Consider the following 22,094-nt stretch of genomic DNA (forward strand, 5'->3'; position numbering starts at 1 on the left):
AAGCAATCTGATTTCAGTATTGGCCATCTGGTGATGTCCATGTGTAGAGTCTTCTCTTTTGTTGTTGGAAGAGAATGTTTGCTATGACCAGTGCATTCTCTTGGCAAAACTCTGTTAGCCTTTGCCCTGCTTCATTCTGTACTCCAAGGCCAAATTTGTCTGTTACTCCAGGTATCTCTTGACTTCCTACTTTTGCATTCCAGTCCCCTAAAATGAAAAGGACATCTTTTTGGGGTGTTAGTTCTAGGAGGTCTTGTAGGTTTTCAGAGACCAGTTCAAATTCAGCTTCTTCAGCATTACTGGTCAGGACATAGTTTTGGATTACTGTGATATTGAATGGTTTGCTTGGAAATGAACAGAGATCATTCTGTCATTTTTGAGATGGCACCCAAGTACTGCATTTAGGACTCTTTTGTTAACTACGAGGGCTACTCCATTTCTTCTGAGGGACTCTTGCTCACGGTTGTAGTTATAATGGTCATGTGAGTGAAATTCACCCATTCCAGTCCATTTTAGTTCACTGATTCCTAAAATGTTGATGTTCACACTTGCCATCTCCTGTTTGACCACTTCCAATTTACCTTGATTCATGGACCTAACATTCCAGGTTCCTATGCAATATTGTTCTTTACAGCATCAGACTTCTATCACCAGTCACATCCACAACTGGGTGTTTTTGCTTGTGCTCTGTCTCTTCATTCTTTCTGAAGTTATTTCTCCACTGATCTCCAGTAGCACATTGGGCACCTACCAACCTGGGTAGTTCATCTTTCAGTGTCCTGTCTTTCTGCCTTTTCATACGTTCATGGGGTTCTCAAGACAAGAATACTGAAGTGGTTTGCCATTCCCTTCTCCAGTGGACTGCATTTTGTCAGAACTCTCCACCATGACCCATCTGTCTTGGATGGCCCTACACGGCATGGCTCATGATTTCATTGAATTAAACAAGGCTGTGGTCCATGTGATCAGTTTCATTAGTTTTCTGTGATTGTGGTTTTCATTCTGTCTAGTGCTCTGATGGATAAGGATAAGAGGCAAATGGAAGTTTCCTGATGGGAGAGACTGACTGAGGTCTTTTTCTGATGGGTGGGGCCATGCTCAGTAAATCTCTAATCCAATCTTCTATTTATGGGTGGGACTGTGTTTCCTATTGTTTGACCTGAGGGCAAACTATGGTGGAGGTAATGAAGATAATGGCGACTTCCTTCAAAAGGTCCTATGCAGGCACTGCCACTCAGTGCCCCCGACCCTGCACAGGCCACAGCCAACCATGCCTCTGCCAGACTCCTGGTTACTCACAGACAAGTCTGGGTCAGTCTCTTGTGGGGTCACTGCTCCTGGGTCCTGGTGCACACAAGGTTTTGTTTGTGCTCTCCAGGAGTCTGTTTCCCCCATCCTGTGTAACTTCTGGCAGCACTATGGGGTTAAGGGCAACCTCCTCCAAGAGGGCTTATGCCATACCCAGTTCCGCTGCACTCAGAGCCCCTGTCCCTGTGGCAGGCCACTGCTGACCCGTACCTCCACAGGAGACCCTCAAACACTCAAAGGCAGGTCTGGCTCAGTCTCTGTGGAGTCTCCTGGTGCGCACAAGGTTTTGTTTGAGCCCTCTGAGTGTCTCGGGTGGGTATGGGGTTTGATTTTAAATGTGCTTTTGTTCCTCCTACCGTCTTGCTGAGACATGTACACACTGCTATATTTAAAATGGGTAACAAAAAACTATTGTATAACACATGGAATTCTGCTCAATGTTATGTGCCAGCCTGAATGCAAGGCGGGTTTGGGGGAGAATGGATACATGTATATGTATGGCTGAGTTCCTCCACTGTTCACTTGAAACTATCACAACATTGTTAATTGGCTATACCCAAATACAAAATGTTTTTGGTGTTAAAGAATAAAAATAAATTTGAAAAAAAAAAAAAAAAAAGAATACTGGAGTGAGTTGTCATTTCCTTCTTCAGAGGACATTCCTGACCCAGGGATCAAACCCACATCCCCTGCATTGGAAGACAGATTCTTAACCACAGGATCGGCATGGGAGGTCCCATGACAACTAAATTGACATGTAGGATGATGTGATGAGGGGAACAATGCCCAGGACCACTTATGCAAGTGAAGGGACAGGGGAAGACTTCACAGAAGAGGAGGCAATGGAGCTAAGTCTTGAAGGATAAACAGGAGTCTCCCTGATGAACAAAAGAGGAAGAAGCACTGCAGTCAGAGAAAAAGCAGCCCAAGAGGCAGGAAGGGTGGAAGAAACTGGTGGTGTTTGAGGAGCTGTGTGGTCATCCACACAACTGGGACAGGGAAGAGTACAGGGAGAGCTGAGCCTGGAAGGAGATGAGTAGGGGTACTTCATGGTCAGGTTCATGTCTGATAAGATCACCTTGACTGTGATCTGAGAAATAAAGTGAAGAGAAGCAGACTGAAGGCAGGAGCCAAGGATGGGGCTCTTGCCCAGTTTAGCTTAGACACTCAGTCTGGACAAAAGGGACAACAGGATGAGGAGAGGAGGGAATAGGTTAAGAGAGACTTCCCAGGTGGCTTAGTGGGTAAGGAATCCACCTGCAATCCAGGAGACATGAGTTTGATCCTGGGGTTAGGAAGATCCCCTGGAGAAAGGCATAGCAACCCACTCTAGTATTCTTGCCTGGAGAATCCCATAAACAGAGGAGCCTGGTGGGCTACAGTCCATAGTGTTTCAAAGAGATAATCGGACACGACTGAAGAGACTGAGCTCATATGCATGCTCAGAGGCAGAATCAATGGGACCTGGGGACAGGTACAGTGTGGGATGTGAGTGAAAGAGCAGCACCTTGGAAGCCTCCTGGGTCTCTGGCTATAACAAGACTTCCCCCACGAGACTCCTGTTCCCTGGCTGTGATGCCATCTATCAACCGTCAGCTCAAATCTCATCTCCTGAGCAGATACTACCAATCAACAGAAATAATGTCTAACTTGCAGGACACCAGATCTTTTTAAAATTTACTTATTTATTTTAATTGGAGGCTAATTACTTTATAATATTGTGGCAGTTTTTGCCATACATTGACATGAATCAGCCATGGGTGTACATGTGTCCCCCATCCTGAACCCCTCTCCCACCTCCCTCCCCATCCCATCCCTCAGTGTTGTTCCAGTGCACCGACTTTGAGTGCCCTGTTTCATGCATCGAACTTGGACTGGTCATCTATTTCACATATCATAATAGACATGTTTCAATGGTATTCTCTCAAATCATTCCACCCTCACCTTCTCCCACAGAGTCCAAAAGTCTGTTCTTTATATCTGTGTCTCTTTTGCTGTCTCGCATATATACTCTATTGGTGTTTTTCTTTCTGACTTACTTCACTCTGTATAATAGGCTTTATTTCATCCATCTCATTAGAACTGATTCAAATGCATCCTTTTAAGACACCAGATCTTAAACTCTTTGGTGACTGACACCCAGAACAGCAGAGATGGGAACACATTAGCCAGATTTAAATATTTAAATCATAAAAGGTTTCAGTCTGTTGTCCATCAAATGTTAGAAAGTGCCAGACATAATTTCCAGTTGAGTAAGTGAAGCCATGATAAAAGGGGAGAATATTCTTGGGGAACTTCTAATGCAAAGCAAACTCCAAGTCATTTAGTAATTGCTGGGTCTCTGTGTGCCTGCCAGACTGACTCAGACCCCTGACAGGACTTCATGACAGTGTCCATTCCCCATAAGTTTCCTTTCCCCTCACACTCTGAGTTGGAGCACAGCATCTTATAAATGTTCAACTTACACTTCAAAGCAGAACCAGGGATCCCCTAACGGCTCAAGTGGTAAAAAAAATCTGCCTGCAAAGTGAGAGACCTGGGTTCGATCCCTGGGTTGAGAGGAGGTAACAGCAATCTACCCCAGTATTCTTGCCTGGAGAATCCCATAGACAGAGGAGCCTGGCAGGCTATAGTCCATGGGGTTGCCAAGAGTCAGGCTCAACTGAGCAATTAAACCACCACCACCACAGAGCAGACAGACCAACCTGGGACATTAAGGCCAGAAAGTTAAATTGAAAAGCATACAGTGATAGCCTCCATTTTAATCAATGTTCTATTACACACACGGCTATTGATTTTTAAAACTGGTTTCATGTTAGGTGTATCTTATGTTACAAACAATATAGCCCATATTCACATTAGTGTGCAATTTCCACTAATCTCTGACAAAGAGAAAATACACATATTCGACTTTTTTCTGGCACAAAACCTTGATTATGCAGCTGAGGTCGTCAGAGCCAAAGGTGCTCAGGAGTCTTCGTAAAGCACTTCGTCTACCTTCACATCATTCTCATTCACCGGGACCTGGAGGCAGATCTGCTCTTTGAAAGCCAAGGCCAGGGTGTAGGGTTTCACGTCCTGGGACTGCAGACAACGCTTCAGGTAGGCGTCATAGTAGCCCTTGCCCCGTCCCAAACGGTTGCTCTGTTTGTCGAACCCGAGACCCGGCACGAAGATGAGGTCAAGTCCCCCTGTGGAAAAGAGGAGCAAATTTATAAGGAAGGTTAATATGGACAGGGACCGGGGCCACACCAGGTACCCACTGACTGGAGAGGGGGCAGCTAGTGTATTTGTGATTGATGAGGCCACAGGCAGTATCCATGTCACCAAAAGCCTGGGCCAGGAGGAGAAGGCACAGTACTTGCTACTGGCCCAAGCCGTAGATCAGACCGCCGACTGACCCCCGGGGCCCCCATCAGAGTTCATTATCGAGATGCAAGACGTCAGTAACAACCCACCCACCTTTCTCCTCAGGCCCTACCATGGCACAATGTCCAATGTGGGCAAGAAAAAACCGATCACTTCCTGATCTGGTTTTTGTTTTGCCATGATGCCCTTTTTTTTTTTTTTTTTTTGGAGTACAGTTGCTTTACAATGTTGTGTTAGCTTCTGCTGTACAGCAAAGTGAATCAGCTATATGTTTACATATGTCTGCTCCCACTTGGATCTCCCACCCTTGCCCATCTAGGTTATCACAGAGCACCAAGCTGAGCTCCCTGTGCTATACAGCAGCTTCCCACTAGCTCTCTATTTACACATGGTAGTGTATATAACGACTGATAAATGATGTCTACTTTTTCTATGATTTTTAATGAAATACACGATCACTGTAGAAAATCTGAAAAAACTAAAAAGACAAAGAAAGAAATAAAAATTACTCAGCAACTAGTAAGCCCATCATCCATCCTCTGGCAGTTCTTTCAAGTATGCATGCTAAGTTGCTTCAGTCGTGTCTGACTCTGCAACCCCACAGACTGTAGCCTGCCAGGCTTCTCTGTCCATGGGATTCTCCAGGCAAGAATACTGGCATGGGTTGCCATGCCCGTCTCCATTTTTCATGCATACATGTACAAAAATGCCAGATTCCCAGGCCTTATCCACATCTAGTTAAAGAGAATCTCAAGACTTCCCTGGTGATCCAGTGGCTGAGAGGCTGCTATCCCTATACAGGTGCCCAGGATTCTATCTCTGGTCAGGGAACTAGATTCTATGAACCACAATTAAGAGTTCACATGGCTCAACTAAAGATCCCACATGCCACAACTAAGACCTGGCACAGCCAAATAAGTAAAATAAAAATAAATGTTAAAGAAGATAAACAGAATCTCCAGGGATAGGACCTAAGAAGTCCTTTTTCTCTTAATTTCTTTCTCTAAGCATACATATGACCCTACACACACTCCTGCCAAGTTTGGGAGCCAATGTCCCAGGGCGCTGACAACTAGCAGAGCGGGAGAGGGTCAGAGGGAAATCAGGAAGGACAGAGCTCTTGTCAAAGTCGATGAGAAGCAGTAGGGTGAGCTGTTAGGAGGCCTAAGCTGACCCTTTTCATCTCCCCTCTTACAGAAGCAGGGAGGCCAAATTGTCCTGCTTTCCTGTATTCACATGAGTGCGACCTTTGACCTATTCAGGAACATTCCTAAGGTACCAGATGGGGTCCCTTGGTTGGTCCTCGGGCTGGAACTCTCCCAGGGACACAAGGAACAGAACTGGCCACAGCCTTGTCAGCACAGGCCTCAGAGAGGAAGGCAGGGTCTTCAAAGTTACAAAAAGCTGCCCACAGTTAGAGGTGTACAGAAGGCCACAAAGGTCGTGAGGAGCTCCATGGACTCTGTGAGGTTCAGCGAGTGACCCTCCAGCCCCTGGCGGGGAGCCGGACACACCAGCGCTGCTCACAAGCAGCAGCACACACCCCACCCAGCCATCTACCTGGTGGCCATCCTGTACTGAGCTTCAGCCTTCTGAGGGCTGTCCTGGGGGGTCCGAGTGACCTCCAGCTTAGCAGGGACTGACCACGCCTGCAGCGTTGCTGGCAAAGATGTACCAGCGAGGGCTGGGAGCCATGAATTCTTTGGAATGGACTGTTCAGGGTAGAGGTGTTCAGACTGCCAGCCAGACTGGCCCCCCACTATCAGCAGCTGTTCTGACTTCGTGCAGAACTGCGAGATGAACTCAGCTTCTCCTGGGCGCCCAGCACACCTGCCAACCCCTGCCTGCAAAACCTGGCCGAGCACGCCTCCAATGACAGGCATGACCTTCTTGAGGAAACCTGCTCATCTACTCTAATCCCAACTTGCTATAGGGCTCTGGCCACTGACTGTCACCTTCCCTCCCTATCCCTGCTCTGCTCATCTCTCTCTCTCAGGAATCACAGTGACTTCTGGCTCAGTCTCCGCCCCCTCCAAGTCCTCCTCCTGAGCTTAGAGTTCAGCTCTGTCATTATGTCCAGAACACATCCGCATATATCTTTTCCTCCATTCCTTTGCTGACCCACATCACAGAACATAAGGAAAGAGTTTCCCGTAGAAGGAAGTGGAAACGATGTCAGGAGCTGGCAAAAAGGAGAGTAAGGTGCAGACAGGACAGTATCATCAGGGTCAGCAACAAGGGAATTGGCAGGGTAAGGCTAACTTTGGGAGATGGGGCAGACGCTGAGCTGTAGAATATTCATCGACACCCCCCGCCCCCTGGCAAAAAAATAAAAGCCTAGGAACTAGGCCCTGAAAGAAAATGAGGAAAGAAGATTCTCTAAAGGCCTTGATTTATTCTTGAAACTGAAAGTACATACTAGGCACTGAGAATTCAGTTAACCTTCACAAAACATCCTTTTTACCTCTGGCCAAGGAGGCGGCAGCTGGGCCACGGACACCTCTTAGGATGCTCTGAACTCAGACTGTCCATCCTGGGTTTTTTTGTTTTGTTTTTTTTTTAAATTTTATTTTATTTTTAAACTTTACAAATTGTATTAGTTTTGCCAAATATCAAAATGAATCCGCCACAGGTATACATGTGTTCCCCATCCTGAACCCTCCTCCCTCCTCCCTCCCCATATCCTGGGTTTTGCAGGACAATATAATCAGCTTGGCCAGAGGACTCCCTTTAATACTAAAGAGAAAGCTGAAAACAGTAAGTGTGAGAGGCCGGCAGTTAAACGGAGCTTTCTAACACTCCTTTCAACACATCCTATGCATAACCTTCTCTCTCCTTCTCCTTGCTCTTCTTGCTAAGTTCAGCATCATGGCCACATCTCCCTCAAAGTCCTCTGCAGGAACTTGATAAACTTCTCCATGCCCGCTCTGCATACTGCCAGAAACCTCATGTCAGCTTTTTGAAGATGCCATTTCTCCTGGAATTCCAACTGTCATCCCACCTCCAGGCCCTGCTGGTCCCAATCCATCCTTCACCATGACTCCCCATGCCCCCAAACTCTCCGTCAATAACAATCTCCTAAAGGCGACATCCACATCCTTAACTGGGTGCACAGCCACGACACTCTCACCCCAATCACCTCACCCATAGCATCTCCCATTATACTTAGGCGATCCTAGATAAATGGATAGATTCCTTGTCCCACGTGCCTGCCCCATGACTTCCTGCTTTTGCTCTTGGGATGCTCTTTTCCATGTCTGTAAATAATCTTTTTTTTTTTTTAACTTTTTATTTTGTTTTGGGGTATAGTCGATTAACAATGTTGTGATAGTTTCAGGTGAACAGAGAAGGGACTCAGCCATACATATACATGTATCCATTCTCCCCCAAACTCCCTTCCCATCCAGGCTACCACATAACATTCAGCAGGGTTCCCTGTGCTGTACAGTAGGTCCTTGTTGGTTATCCATTTTAAATATAGCAGTGTGCACATGTCTAAACTTTTCATCAATTTGTCTAATTATAACAGTCCTCACGGACCTCAGTGAAATGTCCATCCATCCATCCCTGCCCACGCAGTCTGGTATGACCAGCTCGTATCCTACACTGCGTGGTGCCCATGGTCCACTAAGCAGGTGGAATCCTTTCCCCTACCTCTGGGAACAGTTTTTGTGGTTCCCCAGAAAGATGCTCATCTCTGTTCTATTTACTATAAAGGGAAGAATGAGAGTAAAAGATAAAATAAGACACCTCTTGATCATATTTATCTAAGTTTCCTGACTATATTTAAGTAGCTACCTGTTCAGATCATCCTATGCAACATCTGACTCTTATCCAAAGTCCAGCTTCTAGAAGAGGAAAAGAAGCACAGAAGCTAACATTTGTGAAGTGTCTACAATGTGGCAGGCACCATTCTATACCCCAGGGACAGAAGGATGAATCACATAAGCTGATCAGTTCATCTACCTGGTGAGGCAGGAGGGCAAGTATTACTACCATCCCCTGAAGAAAGAAACATACACTGTGCTCAGAGAGGTCTAACTGCTCCTTCACGGCATTCAGCTCATAAGAAATGAAGCTGAGGGCTTGCAGTCCAGGTGGACTCCACAGCATACACTGCTCCTGCTGCTGAAAGGCACAGGTGACCTCAGTCAAACGGACAGAGGATACAGGACAAGAGCACCTTAGAGGGGGATGCAGAGGAGTTGCAGCTGCAGGGTGCAAGATATGCTATTGTTGTTATTTAGTCGTTCAGTCGCTCATGTTCAGCTCTTTTGTGGCTCCATGGACGGTAGCCCGCCAGGCTCCTCTGTCCATGGGATTCTCCAGGCAAGAATACCGAAATGGGTTGTCATTTCCTCCTCCAAAGGATCTTCTTGACCGAACCAGGGATCCAACCCATGTCTCCTGTGGCTCCTGCATTGCAAGCAGGTTCTTTACCAAGCCACCAGCAAAGCCCATCATGGATGGATATAATATCAAATATTATATGATCTCACTTGTATGTGGAACCTAAAAAAATAATGCAATGACTCTACATACAAAATAGAAACAGACTCACAGATGCAGAAAACAAACTTATGTTTACCAAAGGGGGAAAGAGGTTTGGATAAATTAGGGGTATAGGACTAACAGACACAAATTACTATGCATAAAATAGATAAGCAACAAGGATTTACTATATAGCACAGGAAACTATGTTCAATATCTTAAAATAACTTTTAATGGACAACAATGGAAAAAATACATATATGTAATGTAAGTATGACTGAATCACTTTGCTACACACCTAAAACTAACACAATACTGTAAATCAACTATATTTCAATTTTTTTTAAAATAGGGTTGGGAAACTGAAAGAGATTCAGAGTGGCTGGAATTCAGATGATAAAGTAAGGGAGTAGAAAGATGTGCAAAAGGAAAGAATAGCAAGGCTCAATCAGGAAGAGTCTTGGATGTTTTGTTTCGTTTTTATTTTTTTGGTCACACCTTGCAGCATGTGGGACCTTAGTTCCCTCACCAGGGATCTAACCTGCACCTCTTACACTGGAAGGTGGCACTTAAACCACTGGACCTTCAGGGAGTCCAGGAAGAACCTTGTTAAGGAATGTTTACTTCAAAGGAAGGGTAGCAGAAAGTCACTGAAAGACTTTAAACTGGGGAGAGAAAAAGTCAACTTTGCATTTCAGAAATCTTGTTGCAATGACTATATAAATAATATGACTGAGAGGGAGGACAGAATACAAAGCGTGGAGAGGAAGCAGAGTTGGGAGGCTATTATAATACCCCAGACAAGGGGGGATGGTGGCTTGGACTGCAGTGGGATAAGAGAGAAGGGACAGATTCAGTAAGCATTAATCCTCAGGGGTTTCCCTGGTGGCACAGTAGTAAAGAACCTATCTGCCCATGCAGGAGACCTGGGTTAAATCCCTGGATCAGGAAGATCCCCAGGAAAAGGAAATGGGAACCCACTCTAGTATTCTTGTCTGGGAAATCTCATGAACAGAGAAGAATGTCAGGCTGCAGTCCATGGGGTCACGAAGAGTTGGACACAACTTAGCAACTGAACAACAAGTAAAATCACCAGGAGCTGACAATGGGCTGCTCATGGAGCAGGCAAGAAAGAGAAGAGTCAAGGGTGATCTTGAGACTTCTGACATGGTCAAGTGGGTGAGTGATGGTACTAAACCCTAAGAGAAACACAAGACAGGAGGCATGAGGGAGCACAATTCACTTTGGAACATGTTGTATGTGATATGACCATGGAATGCCCAAGTAGTTGACAAGTCTGTGCTGGAGACATAAACGTTTATTGCATTAATAATAATGTGCTCATTACCAGACTTCCCTGGTGGCTCAGACGGTAAAGCATCTGCCTACAGTGTGGGAGACCTGGGTTCAATCCCCGGGTCGGGAAGATCTCCTGGAGAAGGAAATGGCAACCCACTTCAGTATTCTTGCCTGGAAAATCCCATGGATGGAGGAGCCTGCAGTCCATGGGGTCGCAGAGAGTCAGACACAACTGGGCGACTTCGCTCACTCACTCATTACCAGACAGACTGCAACTGAAACCACGGAAAATGCAGAGTTTTTTTTTTAATTTGGCCGCACTGGGTTTTTGCTGCAGCACAAGGGTTCTTCCTCTGACTGGAGGGTTTAGTTGCCCCAAGCCATGTGGGATCTGTTTCCCAACCAGTGATTGAACCCGCATCCCCTGCATTGGAAGGCGGGTTCTTAAACACTGGACCTCCAGGAAGTCCTGGGAAACAGAGTATTATTTAGGAAAAATGTATTATCCAAACCAGAAGTTCAGGGCAAGAGTCTGTGGAAAAGAACAATACCTTTGTCCTGCTTAGTCAGTCAGTCGTGTCTGACTCTTTGTCACCCCATGGACTACAGTCTGCCAGGCTCCTCTGTCCATGGGATTCTCCAGGCAAGAAAGGTGGAGTGGGTTGCCATTTCTTTTCCCAGGGGATCTTCCTGACCCAGGGAGCGAACCCAGGTCTCCTTGCATTGTAGATGGATTCTTTGCCAACTGAGCTACCAGGGAAGCCCCGAACAATACCTTGATACTTTACTATTACAGTTGACATGCCACAGCTTACACAGGGCATCTCATCCTAAGTCAGGTTAGGTGGGTGGCTTGGAACTTAAGTGAAATACACATTCATCCCTGTAGAAAAGTAACCCTCCCAACTCGACCACGACAAGCGGATCAGAGGTCTAACAAGCCAACGCAGCAGGACAGCATCCTAAGATGGCAGTTCTAATACTGTAATGCTCACCTGTTGACAAGGCCTCCTCCAGAACTTCATCCTCACCGGGCTGCTGAATGTTCCAGGAAGTTCTGGGCAGCGAAGCGATTTCCTCTGGCGATGCTAACTTCACCATATCCATGTGATTGCTCTGCAACTGGTACCGCGGGATAAAGCAGGTTTTGCCTTGTCGGAAAATGTCCTTGATGATCTCCTCTGTCTCAATTTCATCTGGCATGCTCAGAAAGATGGACACTCTTTTGGACTTTTGATATTCATTATGGGTAAACACCTAAGGGAGAAGCGATGGCAGTTAAATTTTCCCAGATGATACTTATTAAAACAAGTGGCTCCCCTTAACAGTTTTAACACTTCCTCCCTTTTCTCTCAGCCTTCTCCAAACTTTTTAACCAAAAACAAACACATAAAAAGTGGAGTGATACAATATGTCAAATAATATTGCATCCTGAAGCCTGACTTTTACTTCTGGACCCAACACTTACTTCTCTGATCCCTTAATGCCTCTCTGGCACATCTGCTCTTTGTCGTTGTTGTTGCTGTCTCTTAAGTCGTGTCTGACTCAGGGACCCCATGGACTGCCACACGCCAGACTCCCCTGCCCTCCACTGTCTCCCAGAGTTTGCTCAGATTCATGTCCACTGAGTCGGTGATGCTATACAACCATCTCATCCTCTGCTGGCCTATTCTCCTTTTGCCTTCAATCTTCCCAGATCTTTTCCTAGCAGATGCAAAATCTCATTAAAAGGTCACGGTGGGACCCTGCTGTCTAAAATACGGAAAATTCCAAACTTGACCCCCACCACTGGGAGGGAAGTGGGTAGTGCCAACGGGTACAATGGGTAGTGCCCATTCTAGCAGACTTCTGTGTCTTTCCCTGAGAGTCTCTGCTTTAACTTTGAACCTTGGCTCCCACAAGCTTGTTTTTTTTCCTCTGTGGCTGTTGTCATTGTTTTAATATTTATTTATTTGACTGCACCAGATCTTAGTTGCGACATGTGGGACATTTAGTTGTAGCATGTGGGATCTATTTCCCTGACCAGTGATGGAACCCAGCCTCCTGTGTTGGAAGCGCATAGTCTTAGGCACTGGACCACCAGGGAAGCCACCCCCAAACCCCAACTAGTACAAGTTTCTTTACTCCCTAGATTGTTAGCCTTCTCTCATCTCAAATTCCACCACTTAAGCGCAATTCAAGTCCTAACTTTTCCTGACTTCTGCAGAACCCTCACTATGTGTAGAGTCACTATACAACCTAACAGCTATGTGCTATCATAAGTCAATTATTGTTTTGTGTATCCTAAACACAGCATCCTAGCCAGTCTATAAACTCCCCAGGGCAGACATGCCACACAATTCTGTTGGCACTACCCACCTCCCTCCCAATTGCTAAAGCTTTTCTATTCAAATGAGTGTTAAAATGTTAACAAAGACAAGGACTTCTCTGGTGGTCCAGTGGTTAAGACTTCCACCACAGAGGGCAAAGGTTGATCCCTGGTCAGGCAACTAAGATCCCACATGCCACAGTTCTTGCTGTTCAGTCGCTCAGTCGTGTCCCACTCTTTGCAACCCCATGGACTGCAGCACACGAGGCTTCCCTGTCCCAGAGTTTGCTCAAACTTAGGTCCATTGAGTCAGTGATGCCATCCAACCATCTCATCCTCTGTTGTCCCCTTTCTCCTCCTGTCCTCCTCAATCTTTCCCAGCATCAGGGTCTTTTCCAATGGGTCGGCTCTTCACATCAGGTGGCCAAAGTATCGGAGCATCAGCTTGGGCATTATTCCTTCCCATGAATATTTAGGGTTAGTAGGTCCACCAAAAATAATTTTTTTAATAATATAAAAAATAAAAGTGTTCACATAGATGGAAGGTGGGGGATCCTGTAGAAGCAAAGGCCCTCTAAATGAGTGCCATGTTGTGTTAATAAGAAGGAGAACCTGGGTGAAAGCATTCTTTTGTACTCAGTTTAACAAGAAGCAGGAGCAATGGGCTGAGCTTTGCTCACTATAGAAATGTTAATAATCCCAGAACATCCCTAGTCTCTGAAGTTAGCCCTCAGCTCCCTTTTTCTTCCTTTTCTGTTCTTCCCTGTTCTCCGAGCTAAGAAGGAAAAGTGACTGCAAAGGTGGCTTATAAATATGAGTGCCAGAAAGATACAGGCACAGAATGTCCAGTTATTCCTAATAAAAAGGAATAACTTAACACAGAGTTAAGCAGACAAAGCACACCAAAACAGTGCCAAGGAAGGAAGCTAACTCCATCTTTCTGAGCAGTTACAAAGCTGTTATCAGGCCCGAAGTGGGCAAAGCAAGTGGAACTGTGAGACCTGGACACTGGGCAGACCTGAGGCTTTTAACACCCAAGTACTTTCTGGGAAAGTTAAGTGTCTATCTTGGGCTCTTTAAAGCAGAACATAGAAAATCAAAACTTGAACAAGCAGAAACAAACATCAGTTAAAATTCAGTGTGAGACTGTTAAGGGAAGCACACTGATTGAAACCGCCCACCCTGGCCAGGCACCACAGTAACCATTTGCATGAGTTGCTTTATGACAGGAGATCCTGATAAAGAATATGGAACTAATAAGCCACCACCAACCGGAAGAGTTCAGGAAAGGTCGAAAGGAGACACTGGGTGTCCGTCCACTTCCCAGAATCCCTCTCGCTAGTATCCATCTTGGCTGAGAGATGTGTGCGCCACCAGGCAAGACTGAATTAGAATGATTGACCAAAGACCACCCGGAAACTAATCCAGTCACCATAAAACCCGAGACTGCAAGCCACGCGGCAGAACTGTTCTCCTGGGTTCCCTTACCCTACTGCTCTCCACCCGGGTGCCCTTTGCCAATAAAATCTCTTGCTTTGTCAGCAGATGTGTCTCCTCGGACAATTCATTTTCAAGTGTTAGACAAGAGCCCAGTTTCGGGCCCTGGAAGGGGTCTCCTTTCCTGCAACAAGACTGTGTATACACACTTACCTTTCTTCCTCAAATCTCATTTACATGACAGTAAGAACAAAGTAAAAAAGAAAAGCATGATAACACCAATAACAAGAGAATAGGTATTTAACTAGTTTCTGCAAGACAGAGTGAATGGGACAATGTGTGTGTGTGTGTGCGCGCATGCGTTCGCACGTAAGTGCTCGGTCCTTTCCGATTCTTTTGCAACCCCATGGACTATAGCCCGGCAGGCTCCTCTGTTCATGGGATTTCCCAGATAAGAATACTGGAGTGGGTTGCCATTTCCTTCTCCAGAGGATCTTTCCGACCCAAGGATGGAACTTGCATCTTCTGCATTGTCAGGTGGGTTTACCACTGAGCCACCAGAAAAGCCCTGGATAGGACAATATTTACAGATAAGAGCAACAGATTGCAACACTGGGAGAACAAGGATGTAAGTCAGACAAGAGTCCGTTCTTACCACAGAATTCCAAAGTGACTACTAAAAGCAAAGGAAATCCCCATTTTAGTGATCACACCTTCATTCATAAATATGTACAGACAATAAAGGTTCATCGAGAAGGAAGTGGCAACCCACTCTGGTACTCTTGCCTGAAAAATCCTATGGACAGAAGAGTCTGGTAGGCTACAGTCCATGGGGTCACAAAGAGTTGGACACAACTGAGTGACTTCACTTTCACTTTTAAACATTTTAGAAAGCCAAACACTAATTAGAAGGATTTTTTAAAAGGGGAGGTGAGGGGAGTGATCCAGCAGGAAACAGAAAATTATAATTCAGAGAATATGAATTTTCTTTTTTTTAAATTCTAATTAGTCTTCTCAGACAAGTTCAAGAAGATAGATGCATCTATAGGGCAAAAAAAGGCTGCTTTGGAAAGAAAGCAGAGAATTTTTTTAAACACTTGGAAATTAAAATTAAGATTACCAAAATTAAAACAATTCAGAAGTGGGACTTCCATGCTGGTCCAGTGGCTAAGACTCTGTGTTCCCAATGCAAGGGTCCTGGGTTCCATCCCTGGTCAGGGAACTAGATCCCACCTGCTGTAACTAAGTCCCTCCTGTGTACTTAGTCACTCATTTGTGTCCCACTCTTTGCGACCCCATGGACTGCAGCCTGCCAGGCTCCTCTGTCCATGAGGATTCTCCAGTCAAGAATATTGGAGTGGGTTGCAACGCCCTCCTCCAGGGGATCTTCCCAACCCAGGGATCGAACCCAGGTCTCCCGCATTGCAGGCAGATTCTTTACCATCTGAGCCACCAGGGAAGCAGTCCCAGCACAGTCAAATAAATACTTTTTAAAAAAGAAAGAAACTGGCACATAGGATATAAGATAAAATGAATACTGGGTACTAATTTCCTCATCTTATTTGCTGAGGAGTCAAACTACAGCATAAAGTTTAATTTCTTTACTATATGTCATTTTCTGGTAAAATTCTAAATTATTTTTTAAAAATTTCTGTGTCAATAAGAATATGCCTACTTATCATTTAATACTTTTATCGTATTGAACACACATTATGGCAAATCACTGTTCTAGTACCAGTACGTTGATATTTTGGGCCTTGATCCATGGTTGGTCATGAAACAACAGTGAGTTATAATCAGCAAATGAAATAGAAAATATTAGAGTTCATCAGATACAGTAAGAGCTATGAAATCTTTGGTTATGAAACAGATGTCTCATATGAGTACATCTGGGTATATGTGCTCAAGTATATGTATTACTGAGAGTTGTGGGTCTCTCCTCAGATGCCAGTGCTCAGCTGTCAGTGTACTACCAGTGGTCCTGTCTATATGGCTCCTATTCCCACCTGGAGTGTTTTGTTTCTAATGTACCATAAGACAAAGAAACCAAACTGAAGTCATCTTTATTTACCCCATGCCCCTCCAAAATCCACTCCAACACCTACATTCCTTGCACCTAGTAATGTTAAAAACCCTTTATCAGGACTTCCCTGGTGGTCCAGTATTTATAAATCCACCTTGCAACCCAGAGAAAGCAGGTTCAATCCCTGATTGGGGAGCTAAGATCCCACATGCTGGGGAGCAACTAAGCCCATGTACCTCAACTAAGACCCAATACAGCCAAATAAATATTAAAAAATAAATAAGCCAACCTTTACCTCCAGCTCTAAATTCTGAAATCATAAGTGACTCCCCTTTCCCAGTACTTTCTAATGTCATCCAGTTAATTGCCCAATCCTGCTGGGTCTCACTGCATAGTCTCCCATTCACCTGCCTTTTCCCCCTCAGCTTCACCATCCACGCCCTTTATTATCTCTTATCCAAACTATCACAACAGCCCCTTAATGCCCTCTATATATTTTTTCCTCATTCTTCCATCCCCAACCTATTTTCCAAAAGTGCTGCCAATATTCTCTTCCTACAGGACTTATCAATACATCCCTTAGCCACTTCTTTAATCCTCACGATAGGTCTTGCAAGGATGGGCATTATCCCTCTTACAGATAAGGAACCAGAGGCTCAGAATGATTAAGGGATTTGTCCAAGGCCCTAGGCAGCTAATGGACAGCTTATGGACTTCCCTGGTGGCTCAGACGGTAAAGCGTCTGCCTACAATGTGGAAGACCCGCGTTCAATCCCTGGATCAGGAAGATCTCCTGGAGAAGGAAATGGTAACCCACTCCAGTATTCTTGCCTGGAAAATCCCATGGACAGAGGAACCTGGTAGGTTACAGTCCATGGGGTTACAAAGAGTCGGATACGACTGAGCGATTTCACTTTCACTAGGCAGCTAAAATGCAGTGTAGCCAGATTAAATCCAGATCTGCAGAGCTCCAAAATACATGTTCAACTGTGCCCTTCCTTCTCTTGACAAAATATTCCTGTACATGTTCACCGATCCTACTTTCCCTTCACCTGACAAAATTCATCTTGTACTACAAAAAACATCTCAAACATCTCCCTATAGAAGGAAAGCCTTCTGAGTCCCCCTCCCCTAAGTTATATTTCTACAATTGATGTTTACCAGATTATCTGAAAGCACTGGAATTCTGTATTCACAAGTCTGTTTCTTCTTCCAGACTCTGTTCCTTTAGAGCAACAATCCTATCTTTTTCATCCTATAACTAAGTACATGGCAAAGTATGGGCCACAGTAGGGTTCAATATGGGCTTCCCTGGTGGCTCAGAGGTAAAGACTGATGGCTCCTTCAGTGCAGGAGACATCGGTTCAATCCTTGGTCCAGGGAGATCCCCTGGAGAAGGAAATAGCAACCCACACCAGTATTTCTGCCAGAAAAATTCCATGGACAGAGGAGCCTGGCATGCTATAGTCCACGGGATCACAAGAGTCAGACATCCCTTAGTGACTAAACAACAAAGGGTTTGCTGCTGCTAAGTCGCTTCAGTCGTGTCCGACTCTGTGCGACCCCATAGACGGCAGCCCACCAGGCTCCACCATCCCTGGGATTCTCCAGGCAAGAACACTGGAGTGGGTTGCCATTTCCTTCTCCAATGCATGAAAGTGAAAAGTGAAAGTGAAGTTGCTCAGCCGTGTCCAACTCTTCGAGACCCCATGGATTGCAGCCTATCAGGCTCCTCCGTCCATGGGATTTTCCAGGCAAGACTACTGGAGTGGGGTGCCATTGCCTTCTCCAAACAAAGGGTTTAGTATATGTGAATTAATTAACTAAATTTTAAGCACCTAGAGAGTAAGGATAAGATGGTATGCATCTCTACATTCACTAAAGCAACCAATGCCTTCCTCATAATCGCTAAAAAATACTAAGTTTGAATAAACTAATATCTGCATAGACACCATCTGCGTAGAACCCCCTTCATGCACACCTATATACACAAAGAGTGGAATGAAATGCTTGTATTTGCTTTACTGTTTTAACTCATAGGAACTTTGAATTTGAGAAACTAATGGATGGTAGAATAATGAAGGGTAATTAAGAAATTCTTATGGCACATCTAATTTCAAGACACATCAAGGAAAAGAAGCTAATTTCCAAATATAACATTGGTATATAACATCCTGATAACATCCAAATATAACATCTGGATGTTGAGGAAGACGGGTCACTAGTTTGACACAGAATCACTAATATTTAGTTATTCACAGGACACTCATTTTTCCCCCTCTGGTGTCCAACAAAAACCAGTCTCACAGACCTTTGGCACATGCCTCTGGGACAGGATCTGTGGACTGTTTTACTGATAAGAGACACTGGTATCATCACATGAACAAAGTATTAATATATAGCAAGTTAGTCTGTGAAAGTAACAAACTGGAGGTATCATAACCAAGAGACAGGAAACCGGACTCAGTTCCCTAATCTCTCCTGCTTCCTATCTTCTTGAGCAGGCTGAGTATGAGAATCAGTTGTCATTAATTCAAAAATGTACTTAAGGTTCACCTACTGTGTGACAGGATAGGCCCGAGGCCACAGAGGCAGGGCCCAGCCCTCCACAGGCTCCGACGGGCTTCCATCCTTGAGCATCTCTGCACCCTATTTTGCACTCGCTCCTCTGAAGTAATCGTATGGTTCTCTGGTCATTTTACCGCTATGGACTCTTTTTCATAACTTTTTTTTCCCGGGCCACATCACGAAGCGTGAGGGATCTTAGTTCAAGACCAAACCCGCGGCCCCTGCATTGGGAGGCTGCAGTCCGAACCATCCGAAGTCCCTGTATTCTTTAAGAATCACTGAAGGCACCGCATATAGATGGGGAAACAGTGGAAACAGTGGCTGACTTTATTTTGGGGGACTCCAAAATCACTGCATATGGTGATTGCAGCCATGAAATTAAAAGACGCTTACTCCTTGGAAGAAAAGTTATGACCAACCTAAACAGCATATTGAAAAGCAGAGATATTACTTTGCCAACAAAGGTCCGTCTAGTCAAGGCTATGGTTTTTCCTGTGGTCATGTATGGATGTGAGACTTGGACTGTGAAGAAAGCTGAGTGCCGAAGAATTGATGCTTTTGAACTGTGGTGTTGGAGAAGACTCTTGAGAGTCCCTTGGACTGCAAGGAGATCCAACCAGTCCATTCTGAAGGAGATCAGCCCTGGGATTTCTTTGGAAGGAATGATGCTAGAGCTGAAACTCCAGTACTTTGGCCACCTCATGCGAAGAGCTGACTCATTGGAAAAGACTGATGCTGGGAGGGATTGGGGGCAGGAGAAGGGGACGACAGAGGATGAGATGGCTGGATGGCATCACCGACTCGATGGACATGAGTTTAAGTGAACTCCGGGAGTTGGTGATGGACAGGGAGGCCTGGCGTGCTGTGATTCATGGGGTCAAAAAGAGTCGTCCACGACTGAGCGACTGAACTGAACTGAACGGAACGGAACTGAAGGCATTTTAGACCCAGGTGGTCCCGCCCTCCAGATCTGTTCTCATGCTGCTCTTGCCTCAGCACCCTGTCACCCACCTCCATCCCCTCCCTCACAAGGCCCATGATTCTCCACGTGGCGCTGATTCCCTCCACACTGTGCCCAACAGTACCCTACACCCATTGTGGGACTCACGCGGGCTCACGGGGACACGGTATGCGCGCGCTCAGCGGACATGCGCGCGGCGGGCGGACGTGCGCGCGCCCAAAGGGCCGCGCCTGCGCAGATCCGCAGGTCTGGCGCTGCTGTGGCTGTCGTCGCGGTCTCTCACCTTCTGGGCCAAGAGGTGGGACTGGCGCAGCCGCTCCTCAGCGCTCAGCGCCCGCAGACGCTGCTTCAGCTCGGCCCGCAGGCTCCGCTTGGCGCCGCTCACGGCCACCGCTGCCGCCATCTCCTGGTGCGATCCAGCCCCCGTCCTCACTCCGCGAAGTCCGCCGGCCCAAGGGAGGGTCCGGGGGCGCCCCCACCCCCTCCGCTTCCGGCCCCGGGCGCACCACGCCTTCCGCCCTTCTGACCCGACATCCTGCAGCCTTCGCGATCTATGCGCGCCCCACCCCTAGCAGATGAAGGGCAAGGGCTTCCCTGCTGTTCTCCGGCTCTGCAGCGGTGACAGCTCTACACGCCTGACCTCTCGGCCTGGGGTACTGCTGGAAGGAGTACTATAGGGCCCCCCTGTACACACACACACACACACACACACACACACACACACACAAATGCTCTCGAATCCCTGGGTGCCATGGCTCCTGCAGTACTGGGGCCTGAAAAAGTAGAGGCCGGTGGAATTGAGAAATTCACATGACATGGCAGTCCTACTAGCTAAAGGGAAAACGACCCTTTTTGTTTGTAATAACTCTGAAACTGTGTAACTCAGATCAGGACCGGAAACCATGATCTGTTAACTGAGATCTTAAACCTAGCCTCTGATCTTAAAGAAGTTCAGGTTCTTGATGTCTCATTGTGGAAAGAATTAAGAGAGAGATGAAGTGAAAGGTAAGAAGTGGATTTATCTGGAGACAGACACAGTCCACAGAGTGTGAGCCCGCTCAGGGAGCAAGAGCAGCCTCAGGGTTCGGGGGTTACCAGGTTGTCACTGTTTATAGGGGTGGGTAAGACTAATGAGTAGGAGGCCTATTCCAGCTATTTTGGGAAAGGGGTGGGGATTTCCAGAAAGTGGGCCACTGCCCACTTTTTGACCTTTGTGGTCAGCCTTGGAACTGTCTTGGTGTTGGTGGGTGTGTTATCTACTTTCTGATGTGTTGTAATGAGCCTATACTGAGGCTCAAGATCTCTTGAGATATGCCATCTTGGATCTATTTGGTTCTAATCTCATCAGTTTATGTTATGTCCTTGGGCTGTGTCATTCTGTTCAAGATTGTGCCCTGCTTCCTTTCCCTACTGTTTCAGTGCCTTCCTCTTTTTCTTTTCCAGAAGCTGGAAGGATGAGGTGGTTGGATGGCATCATTGACTCAACAGAATCTGTTGGGTGTGCTCAGTGGTTAAGTCGTACGGATTCTGCAACCCCATGGATTGCAGCACACCAGGCTTCCCTGTCCTTCATTTTCTCCCAGAGTTTGCTCAAACTCATGTCCATTGAGTCAGAGATGCTCCTAACTGTCTCATCTTCTGCCTCCCCCTTGTCCTTTTGTTTTCAATCTTTCCCAACATCAGGGTCTTTTCCAGTGAGTCAGGTCTTTGCATCAGTTGGTCAAAGTTTTGGAGCTCTAGTTTCAGCGTCAGTCCTTCCAATGAGTATTTAGTATTGATTTCTTTTACGATTGACTGGTTTGACCTTGGTGTCCAAGAGACTCTGAAGAGGCTTCTCCAGCACCACAATTCGAAAGCATCAGTTCTTTGGTGCTTAGCCTTCTTTATGGTCCAACTCTCACATCTGTATGTGACTACTGAAAAAAACCATAGTGTATATATATATATATATATATACACACACACATATATATATACATATATATATATATACACACATATCAAAAGATAATAGATACATTATTAAGTATATATAATAAAATATAAGGCCTGGCATGCTGCAGTTCATGGGGTTTCAAAGAGTTGGACATGACTGAGTGCCTGAACTGAACTGAACTGAAGGCATACGTATTTATATTCTATAGGATCAGCTTCTCTGAAGAAAGCTGATTAATATAAATTTCTATATGCTAGCAATGAGCAATATGACATTTAAAAAAACAGTTCCATTTACTATAGCATCAAAAGGGGTTTCCCTCGTAGCTCAGTTGGTAAAGAATCTGCCTGCAATGCAGGAGACCTATGATTCCTGGGTTGGGAAGATCTCCTGG

General features: G+C 45.7%; 1 protein-coding gene across 2 annotated transcripts; it reads right to left on the reverse strand.

Moving 5' to 3' along the window:
* Nucleotides 1–2,973: 2,973 nt before the first annotated feature.
* Nucleotides 2,974–20,326, reverse strand: MTHFS (methenyltetrahydrofolate synthetase). 2 transcript variants are annotated; one of them, XM_019983897.2, is made up of 3 exons: nt 20,048–20,326; nt 11,463–11,724; nt 2,974–4,499 (listed from the first exon to the last, which is right to left on the reverse strand). In XM_019983897.2, exons 1-3 carry the CDS (start codon nt 20,165–20,167, stop codon nt 4,276–4,278), a joined length of 606 nt encoding a protein of 201 aa, XP_019839456.1. In that variant the 5' UTR covers nt 20,168–20,326; the 3' UTR covers nt 2,974–4,275. The 2 variants fall into 2 exon arrangements, with proteins under 2 accessions (XP_019839456.1, XP_019839457.1); XM_019983898.2 differs by having other exon boundaries at nt 19,912–20,102.
* Nucleotides 20,327–22,094: the final 1,768 nt, after the last annotated feature.

The sequence above is a fragment of the Bos indicus genome, chromosome 21 (genome assembly GCF_029378745.1).
Source record: "Bos indicus isolate NIAB-ARS_2022 breed Sahiwal x Tharparkar chromosome 21, NIAB-ARS_B.indTharparkar_mat_pri_1.0, whole genome shotgun sequence".
NCBI classification, from domain to species: domain Eukaryota; kingdom Metazoa; phylum Chordata; class Mammalia; order Artiodactyla; family Bovidae; genus Bos; species Bos indicus.